The sequence below is a fragment of the Lichenostomus cassidix genome, chromosome 1 (genome assembly GCF_008360975.1).
Source record: "Lichenostomus cassidix isolate B80296 chromosome 1, HeHo_3.0, whole genome shotgun sequence".
NCBI lineage: Eukaryota > Metazoa > Chordata > Aves > Passeriformes > Meliphagidae > Lichenostomus > Lichenostomus cassidix.
Genome location: NC_139479.1, coordinates 99,118,073 through 99,132,894, shown reverse-complemented (window position 1 = coordinate 99,132,894; position 14,822 = coordinate 99,118,073). Strand labels below are relative to the sequence as shown.

At 49.9% G+C, this 14,822-nt stretch overlaps 1 protein-coding gene across 5 annotated transcripts; it reads left to right on the top strand.

The window, feature by feature from the left end:
* The first annotated feature begins 6,029 nt into the window (after positions 1-6,029).
* Positions 6,030-11,995, top strand: WDR73 (WD repeat domain 73). Of its 5 annotated transcripts, none has more exons than XM_085074152.1 (8): positions 6,031-6,131; positions 6,208-6,275; positions 6,643-6,731; positions 7,398-7,486; positions 8,639-8,706; positions 9,384-9,557; positions 10,661-11,035; positions 11,599-11,995. In XM_085074152.1, the coding sequence occupies exons 1-8, from the start codon at positions 6,091-6,093 to the stop codon at positions 11,835-11,837; spliced, it is 1,143 nt and encodes a 380-aa protein (XP_084930278.1). In that variant the 5' UTR covers positions 6,031-6,090; the 3' UTR covers positions 11,838-11,995. The 5 variants fall into 5 exon arrangements, with proteins under 5 accessions (XP_084930283.1, XP_084930278.1, XP_084930259.1 ...); XM_085074133.1 differs by having other exon boundaries at positions 6,580-6,731; XM_085074154.1 differs by having other exon boundaries at positions 6,032-6,131; positions 9,384-9,548.
* Positions 11,996-14,822: the final 2,827 nt, after the last annotated feature.

Below are 14,822 nucleotides of genomic sequence, written 5' to 3'. Positions count from 1 at the left end.
CAGAAACAGAACATTTACAAGGGCACGGTCACTCTGCAATTAATAAAAAGTAAAAAAGTGTTTTTCAACTTCGAAGTGCAAATGCCTTAAGAAAAGCAAAAAGCACTCCTATTAAGCAGCAAAAAGACAACTACAATGATATTTCACCTTCTGTGGGCTGTCCTCTCTTGCCTTTTGTAGCACCACTTGTGTGGACTGTGTGCTTTTGTAGCACCACTTCCAACATGACCATGACCTCAGTGATGGATTGGGAACTCCTGCTGCCCTTCCCTCACCCACATAGCAAACACCAAAGGATTGGTACAAGCCACATAGCCCATGACAGCCTGTGACCAGGGGCAGCAGACCTTTGCACCCAACAGGTTGAACATTACTAGAGTGGCAGCTAAAGCAGAGTAACTATTTTAGGAGATGAATTTCATCCAGCTTGTCTCTGCTGTGCTACTCGCCAGAGGAACACAGGGCCACCTCATGGTTTATTTTTCACAGCATAAAGCAAAAAGAGTGTGTTTTCTTTTAGGTGTGTGACCATAAGGATTGTCACTGTGATTTTGGATGGGCCCCTCTGGATTGCAAACTAGAAGAATTTGGAGGCAGTGCTGAGACTGGAGCACATCCTCCTTTGCAGAGTCAGCACAGTTTGGTGGGACCTCTCTGCACATCATGCTGCCTGTCTCAGTTTCATTTTTCCAACAAGTTCTCCATCTATACTTTCAGACCACTTTAGGCTTTGTTCAGGCACCTCTGTCCCTTGCTGCTTGACCATGTCAGCTTATTTATTTCCTCTCACCTTTTTTATCATTTCAGATGTGCTTTTCTTGCCTATCAGACTGCTCTCCCAGCTGCAGATCAATTCCATTAAGCACAGAGGGCAAGCAGCCAGCACATAGTACATAAAGATGTTTTATGAGGAGTGTTGTTTTGAGCTCATCAAAACCCTCTTGGGAAAATCCTCCTCTTCTCTTAACATAGATATGTGGCTGAACTCCAATCCTGAAAGGACAGAACATATAGAGATATACTGCTGCCTTCCTATACATTAGGTGTTTTACGTCACTCAGCAGTGCTCCACAAACCCGTCACACACGACAGCTGACAGCTTTCCACCTCTTCCTCAATCCTCTGCTCAGTAATTTGTCTACTGACAAAGAACTTTAAGACCTTTCTGCTGTTTATTTGGCCACACAAATGGCCAGTTGCACAGGCAGAAACGGGCCCCCTGGCACTGCAGAACGACTGTTTTGGGCAGGTAACAGTATATAGATAAAATCAACCATTCTTCAAATATCAACCCATGGTGACATTTCACCTCTCTGTTCATTTGGGAGGAAACCCAAGTGGCATTTCTTTGGTTTTCACTCTATCACTCACTGAAAAATTCAAACAAACATTGAAAAAGAAATAAAGACTTTAAAATAGTGTGTGGAGGATAAACTCTCTCTTATCCTCTTACCATTCTATGCATTTTTTTGCAGGTCAAATGGGTTTATAAGCTTAATTGAAAGAATATGGAAACATGGCTATAAACAGGGAGAATGTTCAAAATCCCAGACTAGGAAATAAACTGTTGAGGAATATGTTTAGCACAGGCAGATCAGTGTGCAAGCTGCAGGTTGAGTTCTGTGTGGTGGGAAATGGCAGGAGCCTGAGGCCAAAGGCAGGTGAGCAGCCACTCAGAGACACACCAGGATCCAATGACTCCAAAGGAAGACCCCAGATTATCGCAAATAGGATGGAAAAGACTTTTGCTATTTAAAAAAAAAAAAGTAAATGAGAAAATGCTTTAAAGTTCTGTTGTGGTCTTCAGGAAGTAGAACCACAGAACCACTGGATAGATTGGGTTGGAACGGACCTTAAAGATCATCCAATTCCAACCCCCCGCCATGGGTAGGGACATCTTCCACTAGACCAGATTGCTCCAAGCCCTGTCCAATCTGGTCTTGAACACTTCCAGAGATGGGGCAGCCACAGCTTCTCTGAGCAACCTGTGCCAGGGCCTCACAACCCTCACAGGGGAGAATTTCTTCCCAATACCCCATCCAACCCTCTCCTCTGGTAGTGTGAAGCTGTTATCCCTTGTCCTGTTACTAAATGACCTTGTAAATAGTCTCTCTCCATCTTTTCTGTTGGCTCCCTTTAGGTACTGAAAGGACTCTAAGGTTTCCCTGGAGCCTTCTCATCTCTAGGCTGAACACTCTCAATTCTTTCAGCCTTTACTCACAGCAGAGGCGCTCCACCCCTCTAATCACCTCCATGGCCTCCTCTGGACTCACTCCAACTGGTCCATGTCCTTCCTGTGTTGGACCCTCCTGGATGCAGCTCTGCAGATGGATCTCACCTGAGTGGGTCAGAGGGGCAGAATTCCCCCCACCCTACTGCCCATGGGATGCAGCCCAGCACACAGGGGGTTTCTGGGCTGCCAGTGCGCATGGCCAGGGCACATCCAGCCTCTCACCCACCAGCACTCCCAAGTCATTCTCAGCAGGGCTGCTCTCAAAACTATTCTCCAGCCAGTCTGGATTTGTGCTTGGAATTGCCTCGACACAGGTGCAGCACCTTGCACTTGGTCTTGTTAAACCTCATGAGATTCCCATGAGCCACTTCTCGAGATATCCAGGTCCCTCTGGATGACATCCCATCCTTCACGTGTGTCACCTGCACCACTCAGCTTCATGTCATCGGCAAACTGGGTGAGGGTGCACTCAATCCCTTTGTCTGTGTCATTAATGAAGATATGAAACAACACTTGTCCCAGTAAAGACGTCTGAGGGACACCACTGGTCACTGATGTCCGTTGGGACTGAGCCACTGATCACCACCCTCTGAATGTGACCATACAACCAATTCCTTATCCATCTTACAGTCCTGTTGTATATCAGAGAATTCTCTGACTTAATGCACTGCAATTAAGGTATAAAATTACTCTGCTTGTGTAGCAGACACTGTATATTATGTATTGTTCTAGTAAAAAGGTAACAGTATCTCCATCCAAATTTCAGCTGTGTCAAAGGAAGGTGAAATATTTAGGCTTTATTTTGGGGAAGGGGCAACAAACGACAGATGCAGAAAGAACAGAGGCAATAATTCAGGTCCCGTGTCCAGTCACAAAAAGAAGTGTGATAAATACGTATCATAATGTTGTCTTTTTGCAAATATTACAATGGATACTATGTGTATTATTCTAATTCTTTCTTACAGAGGTACCCTTCCTGTGAAAAATTGCTGCGTAATGATGACTAAGGTCTTTCTTTTTGGTGCTAGCTGAGCTTAGACATAGTAGTGAAATAGCTGTTAAAGTGTTGTTAGAATACTTGAACTGTCTGCTTGAACTGGATAACATCCCGCAAACGGACCCTGCCACTGCCATTCCAACTATCAGCACCCGTTGCCTGCAGGAACCACAATCTGGGAGCGATAACAGGATCAATGAAAGATGACTGCGCATGCTCTGAGGAGGCAGATCCAAGGTGGAGCTAGGCTAAGCAGTTCCCAGAACATGCAAACTAGTTTGGGGGAAAGTTTGAATATGCATAATTGTTTATGAATATGCATTAGGCTGAAGGGTCTGTAAAGAGTGTCTCTGTCCATACCAGGTGTGCTTTTTTGGCTAAATGCCAAAGCACCCAGCGCTGACCTTTTGCTTTTATCTGTCCCCTATTGTCTTTCATTAAACCTTTTTAATCCTAGCAGGGGACTGGACCTCGTTTTTCACAGAAGGTATGAGGTTTTCTGTGGAGCTGTGGGGTTTTGTTGGCTGTGGATTCCAAAGCTGGGGGAACTGACTAAGTCTCTGACTAAAGCAACCAAGAATGAAGAGACAGAGAAGAGCTGGTAACAACTGGACCCAGGTGCAGCGGGAGCACCAGGCTGCATTAAGTTGGTGGTGGCAGCAGCAGCAGCAGCAACTCAGGCTTTAATACCACAACAGGCATGAGATAGCTTACAAAGTTGCATGACCCAGAATCCAGCGAGCCTATTGCCTGTACCTGATGATGAAGAACATCCCAGTGTGAGCAACTGAAGCACATTTCAAATAAACCACAGACTGATTTAACTGATGTTCCCTCACATGACCCAGATGCAGTTCTATTTGCAGATGGCTTATCCTACTCCCTGCAAGGACACACCATTCCAACCCCCCTGCCATGGGCAGGGGCACCGTCTGCTAGATGAAGCGTTGTTCCAAGTGACTTCCAGCGATGGGGCAACCACAGCTTCTCTGGGTAATGTGTGCCTGTTTCCTGATCTTTCTGACAATTTCTTTCTCCAATTTAGGTCTCTTTACCCTATGTGATAAGTCTTCAGAACACATATAATCATGCCTTCCCCTTGCCACAGTGATTCATTGGATCTCAGCTAAGAGACAGGATTTAACTTACTTCACGCTTCTATTTTCTTGTAATTTTACATATGTATGTCACATGGCTCATCTGCATTTAGCTGAAGGTACCTAATATTTGCTTTTTGAAAGATGCCATTGCCACACAGTCACAGAACCATAGAATGGTTTGGGTTGGAAGGGACCTTAACGTTTATCTTGTTCCAAACCCCTGCCATGGAGGGGATGAAGAATTTCAAACATGAAGCATTGAGGGCTCTACTGGATGAAAAGCGGATAAGATCTGGCAAATGAGAGATGTGACTGTATCTGTGGTTCTGACTGTGGTTGCTGACAGAGAACATCCTGCTGTTGTTTGAGGCATGTGTCACATCTGCAAAAGAAAACAGACCAAAGAGAAGAAGAACAAAAAGGAGAGAGGCTTGACAAGGGCCTGGAGCAACAGGACAAGCGGAAAAGCAGGTTTTATGTTCAGGAGTAACATGTCCAGGTCTGGGACCCCAAACATCAGGACATGGAGCTGGTGCAGCAAGTTCAGGGGAAACCATGGAGGTGCTCCAAGGGCTGGAGCCCTTCTACACAGGAGACAGCCTGAGAGAGCTTGGGGTGTTCAGCCTGGAGAAAGCTCCAAGAAGAGGAGGAGCCCCTTCTGAAGCGCGGAATTGACTCCACTACTCAGATAGTTATGAAGTAGGTATGTGTTTATTCCAGCTGGGGTGCATGGGGGGTAGCCCCTCCAAAGACATGCACACCCTCAGCGGCACTTCACTAAGTTTATATTAGGTTACAGATTACATATGCATAAAGTTAGACAAAGCCCCTATACATATTCATTACCTATCCCCGCTTTGTATTATAATGAGTTCAAAGTTCATTTAAATATGCTCGCGCAAGCGCAGTGTCTTCAAATTAATTGTGGGCGAGGGTCCCGATGATTAATTATGACAGATCCCATCCTCTTCATCACGATGAACTGTTCACCCTGTTCCCTTGCGCATGCTCTCTTCGTCTTTGGTCCTAGTCCAAGCCTGAGAACCAACTCGTACCGCTACTGGGGTCCAAGGGCAGGATGCTCGGTTACACTCAGTGGTTTTTCTCAATTATTTGGCTCTCCTCTCTCCATCCTCCCTGATACCAGGCAGGCACAAATTCATCAAGAAAATAATAAATGGATCGCAGCTGGCATATCTTACTAAATCATTATCCAGTCGCTGGCTCTCTAAATCAGTTCAAAAATATTATTATTACTATTATCCAGCTTCTAGTTCTTTTACATTAGTAATTTCTATTTTACCCTAAATCACTTCCAGTGCCTAACAGGGCTCCAAGATAGTGGGAGAGGGATTTTGGACAAAGGCCTGGAAGGACAGGACAAGGGGAATGGCTTCCCACTGACAGAGGGTGGAGGGAGTTAGATGGGATATTGGGAAGAAATTCTCTGTGAGGGAGGTGAGGCCCTGGCGCAGGTTGCCTAGAAAAGCTGTGGCTGCCCCATCCCTGGAAGTGTTTAAGGGCCTGGTTGGACACGGCTTGGAGCAACCTGGTCTAGTGGAAGGTGTCTCCGCCCATAGCAGGGGGATAGAGCTGGATGAGCTTTGAGGCCCTTGCCATCCCAAACCACTCCGCCACTCGCGATTCTCGCACGGTCACACGCTCGCCTTCCAGCTCATTGCGGCGCCTCCGCCTCTGTGACGTCATTGCCGCCCGCCGGCACGTGTCATCACGAGCGCGCCGGGCGGGTAGGCGTTGCCATGGAGGCGGCGGACGAGTGGCTGCTGCAGTCACTGCGCCTGTAAGGGACCCCCGGATCCCCGGTACGCGGCATTGACCCGGCCGCCGCCGACCTCATACCCGCCCTCTCCCCGCAGGTACCGCGACCTGCACACCTTCGAGCTCCAGGCGCCCACCCGCCTCATCGAATGGGCCCGCGGGAGCCGTGAGTGCGAGGCGGGGAGTGCTGAGAGGAGGAGAGGGGCCGGGCTGGGGTCTGGCGGGGTGGGTGGCTGTGCCTAGCTGGAGGAAAGAAGGGAGCCCAGAAAGGCGGGGCCGTTTAGACGGAGAAGGGGGAAGGAGGCTGTGGGGTTGGGCCAGGCTGGGGTCCCGGAGGGGAGGCCAAGGTGCAGGGCCAGGACCTCAGACGTGGCGCTAAGTGGCTGGAGCTGTACTGGGTTCAGCCTAGGCTCGAGCTGTGGGTCTCGGGGTCCATGGACTTTGCAGTAACTCGAGTTTATCTCAGGGAGGGTGGGCTGGGCAGGGGGGCAGCCCTCACTGTGTTCCTGGCTCTTCATGCCCACCCTCCCAAGGTGTCTGTGTAGCCGGGTATGGACAGTCTGATGGGAACGAGATTTTGCAGCTGATCCCACCACCAACGCTGCTGACAAAGGAGACCCAGGTGGGTGTTGCAGCCAGGGTGGCACCAGACCTCTCAGACCTCCTTGGCCTGGTATTTTCAGAGACCAAGCCAGGGCTTGGTGGCCTTCGTGAACTGTTATCTGTTGCTGTGACAAGGGCATGACCAGGGATCGGGGAGCTTTGGTTGAAAGGTAAAGCACATAAGTCACCTGGTTGTTGTCCAGTCATGTTATGCTGCAGCTGTTCTCCAGGCAGCTTGGGTTGTGGACACTTCATCTCCAGGTTTGTGAATGAAAGCATTTCACGGGGAAAGAGAGCAGATGATGACAGCAAGGCAGGTGAAGAGGGGACTTGCTGAGCAGCCCAGGCCTGCAGAGCACCAGGGTTGGCCCTTGGGTGGGTGACCCATGCACTAGAGTAGAAGGTGATGTTTGGTCACTGGGTAAGCAGAAAGCTCCTGAGCCAGATGTGCACAGATGGCAACAAACACAGGCAGAGCTCTTGGCAACAGCTTTCTCCAGATGTTTGTTCCCTCTAACTATTTTGAGATCCTTCAGTCCTATATTTCCTCTTGAAAAAGGCAACATTGGACAGAAAAGAGCTATATCAAGGAAGACTGTATCTCGTGTCTCTGTCATTTCTTGTGATAACTGAGCACAAGTTGTGCACCACTGTGTGAAGAAATGACTTTGCCTCTGATTCCTAGGGCCTGTGTCCAGAGAGAGATTTCAAGGTAGAATGTGGTGGATTTTCAAAGCGCCCAGTGTACAGCCTGAAATATGTGCCGGATACCAGGTATGACCACATGGTCCTTCCCAGGGTGTATTGGAGATGGAGAGGGGACTTATCCACTGAGAGCAAACTCCTTTTTCCATGCCTGCTTCCCAACCTAGCTGGTCAATCCTGCCAGTTCTGAGAGCAGTGTGAGTCTGGCTGGGGAGCTGCTGGCCAGTGACACACCAAGAACTGTTGCTGGCTCACCTAGGATCCCTCCCTACCCCACTTCTGAGCAGCAGGGGCCTGTAGAGTTTTCCTGCTCTATCTTTCCCTCATTCTGCATTTGGCAGTGTGGAAGTGCTCAGCAGCAGAGTAGGACACTGGTGGCTGGTGCCACTGCTCTGCAAGGCCCTGTATGTGCAGGTTCAAAAGGCATTTTTCTTGCTCTGAATTTAGACCAAACAACACCTTACCTCTAGCTGATTTATATCCCTTGTTCAGTCTCTCTTCCTACACAAGTCCTCTTTCGCTACATTGGGACTCTCTGCACCATTCTTAGTCTGATCCTTCTGGAAAATGTGATAATTAAATCACAGAGTCATGGAATCATTTAGGTTGGAAAAGCCCTCTGAGACCATTGATTCTAACCATTTCCCTAGCACTGCCAAGCTCACTACTAAACCCATGTCCCCAAGTGCCACACGTGGCTTTTAAATCCCTCCAGGGACTGGGACTCCAGTCCTGTCCTGGGCAGCCTCTGCCAAGGCTGGACAACACTTTCAGGGAAGGATATTTCCCGATATCCAACCTAAACATCCCCTGGTGCAACTTGAGGCTGTTTCCTCTTGTCCTGTCCCTTGTTCCCTGGGAGCAGAGCCTGACCCCCACGTGTCTGCATCCTCCTGTCAGGGAGTTGTAGAGTGCAAAAAGATGCCCCCTGAGCCTCCTTTTCTCCAGGCTGTGCCCCCCCAGCTCCCTGAGCCACTCCTCATCAGACCCTCATAAAATATATTCAAAAATGCTGTTGCTGGGACTGTGTTTGCATGGGCTGTGTGGAGCATCCCTGCACAAGGTGTTCTGGGATTATGGTCCTTCTAGCCATCTCTCTGCTTGAAGCTGAGGCAGGAGCTCCTGCTTACAGGAGTACCAGACCAGTCTGTCCCAGGTTGGAGAAAACAAGGCTGTTCTCTGCTCCTGAGGCATTTTGTGAGACTCTTCCTGTTTCCTCAGCTTGCTGGTAACAAGTGGCCCACCCGACAGCTCCCTCCAGGTCTGGCATGTGTCAGCAGAGGACTCTGGTAAGGGTTTCTGAGCTCAAGTAGTTTCTCAATGTAGTTGTTGCATCAAACATCTCTAGCTTCCCCTTCATCCTGTGTGTCAAATGGGGAGTGCCACTTCCATATCCTGAGTGACCACCCTTGTGTGGCACAGGCTGGAGAAAGGTACAAGACAAGGGTCTACACCAGTTTTCGTGGTTTGGACTTAATAGCACAAAGCTTATCAGGGAATTAGTAGGTTAGGCCTGTCACAGCAGCCTTGTACAGCATGTAGTTGGCACAGTGTCCCCTTAGTAACTCCAATGGGTAGAAATAAAGGAGCTCCATCCATTGCCTTTTGGGATAGACCGTGATCAACCTCACTTCTCTCAAAAAGGATCACCATTGTTGGATTTGCTGTTGGCAAATACTTGTAAACCACCAGAAAGGAAATCCAAGATGTCATTAGAAGAAAACTTCTTCATTGAACAGAAACATCTCAATTCTCAACTTTTCATGCATTTTGCTCAACTTTTGGTCAGTCCTTGCTGGATGGGCTGGAAAGGGGTTTTATCCTGGAGAGGGAGTTTGGCATAGTTAGATTTCTTACTGGCTTTTTAGGTAAGTTTTAGCTTTGTGAGGCATTGTGAAACAGCTTAATCTGATGTATTACTTGGCTCTTGATGTGTTTTACACCTGTTTCTGTCTCTTTCTAATAGATGTTATTAAATTTGTAAGCACCATAGCAACGGAAAATGGCACTGGGCAATCCTGGGCTAAAATTGCCACCATTTCAGCCAGAGCCCCATGGGTCCTTCACGGCTCAAGACTTGACAGAGTCCAAATTACAGAGGTTGAATCGAGGAAAAATGTCTACACAGCAGGTATTCAAGGCAAGCCTAATGTCTGATTTTTGGAAAGGTGAGGTTTGGGTAAAGCAAAGCTAACTGAGTAGCAAACGTTTCACTGAGCAGGTACTTTCAGACATGTACTAGTGGTTATAAAGATATTTGTCACAAGTACATTGTCTTGAGGAAAGAGGTGACAATGGTCAGGTCCATCTCCAGCTGCTTACCACTTGCATGACACCAATTTCTCACATTCCTGCCCCAAATCTGGGCACTACCAGAGCGCTGCAGATAGTTTCAGTGTGCAGAACTGGGTTCACAGAGGGCTACTGTGTGTGCTGTCCCAAACAAGGGAGGTGACAGCCTGGTTACAACAGGTGGTGGGTGCAGATCTGGTTTGCTTGGGGTTCTGGGGACTCTCTGCCCTCACTTACACAGTTAGACTCCGTCCCCACAGAGCTCATCCCTGTGGAGGGAAGAGCGCATGTGTGTATCCAGTGGCAGTATCACAGTGCTGAGCAAATGTAAGGTCTGTTTGTCACCGTCTCTGTGCCACAGGGACTCACAGAACCTTGGAGTGGTTTGGCTTGGAAGAGACGTTTAAAGCTCATCTCATTCCAAGCACCCTGCCATGAGCAGAGACATCTTCCACTAGACCAGGTTGCTCCAAGCCCCAAACAGCTTGCAGGCATGGGGCAGCCAAAGCTCTGGGCAACCTGTGCCTGGGCTTCACCACCTCACAGCCAAGAATTCCTTCCCAATAGCCCATCTAACTCCACCCTCTGTCAGTGGGAAGCCATTCCCCTTGTCCTGTCCTTTCAGGCTTTTGTCCAAAGTCCCTCTCCCACTGCCTTGGAGCCCTGTTAGGCACTGGAAGGGGCTCCTTTTCTTTGGAGCATTCTCTTCTCCAGGCTGAACACCCCAAGCTCTCCTAGTCTGTCAATAGGGCAGAGGGGCTGTAGCCCTCAGAGCCTCTCCATGGCCTCCTCTATACTCATTCCAGCAGCTCCACATCCTGATGCTGGGGCACCTGGCACTGGACATGTTACTCCTGAACATACACCCTGCTTTCTTTCACAGGCAATAGTGCAGTGCAGAAATCCTGAAAAGGCCCCTCATTGGACCTGAGACCTGCCTCTCTTTTCCAGCTTCCAGAAGCAATGAGGAGCTCAGCGGCCTGGCCTTCCTGGACTGCAACACACTGCTTCTGTGCTGTGCCACAGGCCAGCTGTGCTTGGCTGACATCCGGCAGCCACAGAGTCTCATGGAGGCTGTGTCAGTGCCCTCAGAGTCATGCAGCGAGCAGTGGTGCATGGGCACCAGGCCTGGAGTTCAAGGCTTAGAGCCTAGCTCCCAGCCCGTGGCTCGCCTCTCGAGCTGGGGTCTTCTCACCGTGACAGACCTCAGGAAAACCTCTGAGTCCTTGGCCTTGGCAAAGGCCAGAGTCCCCTCTCCTGGCTCTGGTGCAGAGTTCCTGTGTGTCTCCTGGGCTCCTGCTCTGGAAGGCTGCCTTGCCATTTCAGGTAGGTGCTTTGGGCAGAGATTTCCTTTTCTGGGTGCTTTTTTGATTTATATTTTTGTCAAGGCCCAGTTCACCCCACCTAAGGCGTCCCCCTTACCCCCCGGTGACCCCTAGGGTGGCTTTTCAGAGCTGCCCCTGGAGCCAGCAGAGATGCCAGCTAATCATCCTCTGCAGCTGCCTCTCTCCAGCCACTCCGGAAGGGGCCTGGGTGGGTTCTGGGAGGTGCCTGATGCCCTTCTGGGAGATCAAAGGCCCCAAGCTGACCACAAGCACTGCCTTGATAGTGCCACTGACAGCCTTGGCTGCAGGGTACAGCATTGATAACACCAGCTGGGCAACAAGGCTGCCTCTTGACCACAGCCTTGCATGTTCACACTCATGAATCCACAAACTTTTGGGATCTGGTCTGGTCCGGAGAGGCACACTCCTTAGAGGCAGAGTTGCTCTCTTCTCACAGGTTTCTAGTCTGGGCTGTTTTCCCTTGTTCCTGCTGGGAGGTGAGCCTAAGCCCAGCTGGACTAGAGCAAAGCAACTAATTTCTGCACTAATTCCCTTTTATCCAAGGTTTTGATGGCACTGTGCACGTGTATGACACGGAGAGCTGGGACAGCACCTGCAGGGAAGCAGAGCCCATCTTCGTTCACAAAGGCCATGCATTTGGCGGAGCAGGTGGCAGTGGGGACCCTCCCCTGGTCACTGTGCACACTTGGCATCTGCAGAAACCCAAAACTTTGTTGTCAGCAGCAAGTGACGGTTCTCTACATGTCTGGGACTGGGTTCAGCCTTGTGGGAAGTGCGGGTAGATGATGTTTTGGTGAGATGGGGCATTTCCTGCCTCTGCTCTAGTTAGTGTGGGCTGCAGGGTGTCTGTTTGCCTGCAGATACTGTTTGGAGACTGTTGTAGTGAGCAGAACCAATTGTAAAATTCCTATTTTAATAATAGTAAAACTTAGTTGTGTTACTTGTTCTCTTGTGTACCAGCCTTCAGATGAGAGATGTGCCTGCAGTTCTGACTGTGGCTGCTAACAGAGAACATCGTGCTGTTGTTTGATCATAGGCTTGTATCATGCCTGCAGAAAGGGAGATAGACAAAAAGGAGAGAGACTTGACAAGGGCCTGGAGTGACAGGACAAGGAATGGCTTCTCACTGACAGAGGGCATGGTTAGCTTAGATATTGGGAAGAAATTCTTCCCTGTGAGGGTGGTGAGGCCCTGGCACAGGTTGCTCAGAGAAGCTGCTGCTACCTCATCCCTGGATGTGTCCAAGACCAGGCTGGGTGGATCTTGCAGCAACCTGGTCTAGTGAAGGTGTCCCTGCCTATGGCAGGGATTTGGAACTGGATGAGCTTTGAAGTCCCTTCCAAACCAAACCATTCTCTGATTTCATGAAAAAAAGCCAGGAGTGTGAGGAAACAGGCTCTTCTGTGGGATACTTACCCACTGTATTCCAGGCTTAGAGCATCAAGGGGAAGCTGCAGCCCCTAAGGGGTGCTGACATTTATCACATGCACGTGTGTCACGAGCAGTGGCCTCTGCTCAGGAAGTTGCAGTGTGACCACAGCCTGCTTGCAGCCTGTGAAAGGAACAGGAACAACCTTTCCAGCCCCAGCCTACCCCAAGCTCTGCCCCTCCCTCTCTGCATCCTGAGAGCACCTGGTCTGAGACAAGGCATTGGTGTCCTTTGGCTCTTTTCCCACCAACTGCAAATTTAGATTTGATGGAACTGATGTGATTTCCTGGGCTGAGGAAGCAGGGAATGACTCCTGCAACGTCCACTGCTACCATGGTGTTGGGAAGTAAAAACCTGCCTGCGAAAGGGCTCCCTTCTGCTCTGGGTGTCAGCTGAGGTGAGAGGGGTTGAGAACAGGTGAAGTGGGGTGAATGCTGTACTTCAGGAGCACCTGGGGAAACCTTACACTGGGAATGCCCTGTACTGACCCACTCTGTGCCATGGCAACAGCTGTCTGCCTGGCAGCTGAGCCTGGAACTTGCTCTATTCTTCTCCCAGGACAAGCCATGTGGATACTTCCACGCCAGTCCCAAAACTGCCCCCAGCAGCATGTGAAGCAGGGGCAACATGTCCTGCCCAAGGCTGGGAATGTTGATGCTTTGTCACCTACTAAAGCCATGGGTCTGTGTCACCACCATCAGTGAAGGGAAAAGCCTGTTCGAGTCCTGGAGGAGCTGAGCTCTCCTGCTCTCCTGCAGGAGTGTCTGAGCCTCCTTTCCATTGTCAAGGGTCCACAGCAAAACCAATCTAGCTGAGCCATAGCCAAACTGAGGGAAGTGGGTTCTGATCAAGAGCCTGGGAGCATTTCTGCCCCAGTGACGGCAGCAGGGAGGGTTCTTGGCTCTCTAGTCTCCATCTGCTCTTGAATCAGTTCCTTATGGCTGTGGTAGAGCTGAGTATGCCCTTCCCCTGCATGAAGAGCTGCAGGTTCCTGCATGTAGGAGGTGGCTTTTCTGCCTCATGATTGGGACCTGAAGCAGACCCAAGAAGGGCAGTGTGTAGTACCCAGACATGAAAGATTCCCAGAGAGGGATCCTGGAGTTTAGTGGGTTTTTTTCAAGCACACCTGGGAGCAGGTGATTTGGCAAACAGAAGGCGCAGACTCAGATGGTGTGGCTCCTCCTTCCTGGGGGAAGCACCCCCGGGGGAAGGATCTGGCCTTGGAAGAGGTGGGCTCTGAGGTGGAGAGAAGACCACTGAAGCCTTCCAAAAACCCCTGCTACCTCTTCCTCCCTGCCTCCTTTGCTGGGACATGTGGAGGAGCTGGCCCCCTCCCACATCACAGTGATGCAGATAATGCAGCGAGGACAGGGAACTAGATTTGCTTGGCTTTCAAAATGGGGCTTAAGCAATAGCACAGTTTGTACATATCTAAACTTCTTTTTTTTTCCTAAAATAACTTAAGCCTTCTTGTCCAGCTTGAACCAGATTTGACAGGAGACTGGAGATGTCACTAATATTAAGTACTCACAGATGCTGTGGAAAGGGATTAGGCACACAAGAGGGATCGGGAGAATTGTGGTGGGCAAAAGGGACATTGCTCCCAGGAATGCACCACGTGGAGGAGCCTCTGGCAATGCCCATGTGGGATCAGAGTCTGGTTGTGTGACTGTGGGAACTTTGGCTTTGCTGGAGCCAGGTGGGGAAGGTTGGGACAGCCTCTAGCACAAATGCTAACACCCATGAAGTGGACCAACTTAAGGACAGTGTCTCCCTCCCCATACCATCAGCATGGCAAGGGGAGCTCAGGCTGCATGGGACATGAATGTGTCCAACCTCTGCTCTCCCTGGGACCACAGAATGGTCCTCCAGAAGGCCTATCTTCACTGGGGCCAGAGAGTTTTAACCCTATGTCAGGGTAACACAGCTGAGGACATAGAATCACAGAATCATTCATGTTGGAAAAGCTCTCCAAGATTAAGGAGTCCACTCTTTACCCCCACAGCCAAGCCCACCACTAAACCATGTATGCGCTCAATTGCCACATCTATATGTCTATTAAATCCTTTCAGGGATGGGGACTCCACCGCTGCCCTGGGCAGCATGTGCCAAGGCTGGACAATTCTTTCAGGGAAAGAATTTTCCTAATATCCAATCTAAACCTCCCCTGGCACAACTTGAGGCAGGGTTTCTCCTTCCTTGCGTGTGAGGGGACAAGCCACAGCCCTTCCATGCGGGACTGTCTCCCAGTTCAGGCCCACAAATGGTGGTGTTACTTGGCTCATCCCCCAGTCCTGGCCCCAGTTTCTCTCAATGGGGATAAGCTCCCTGAAGTATT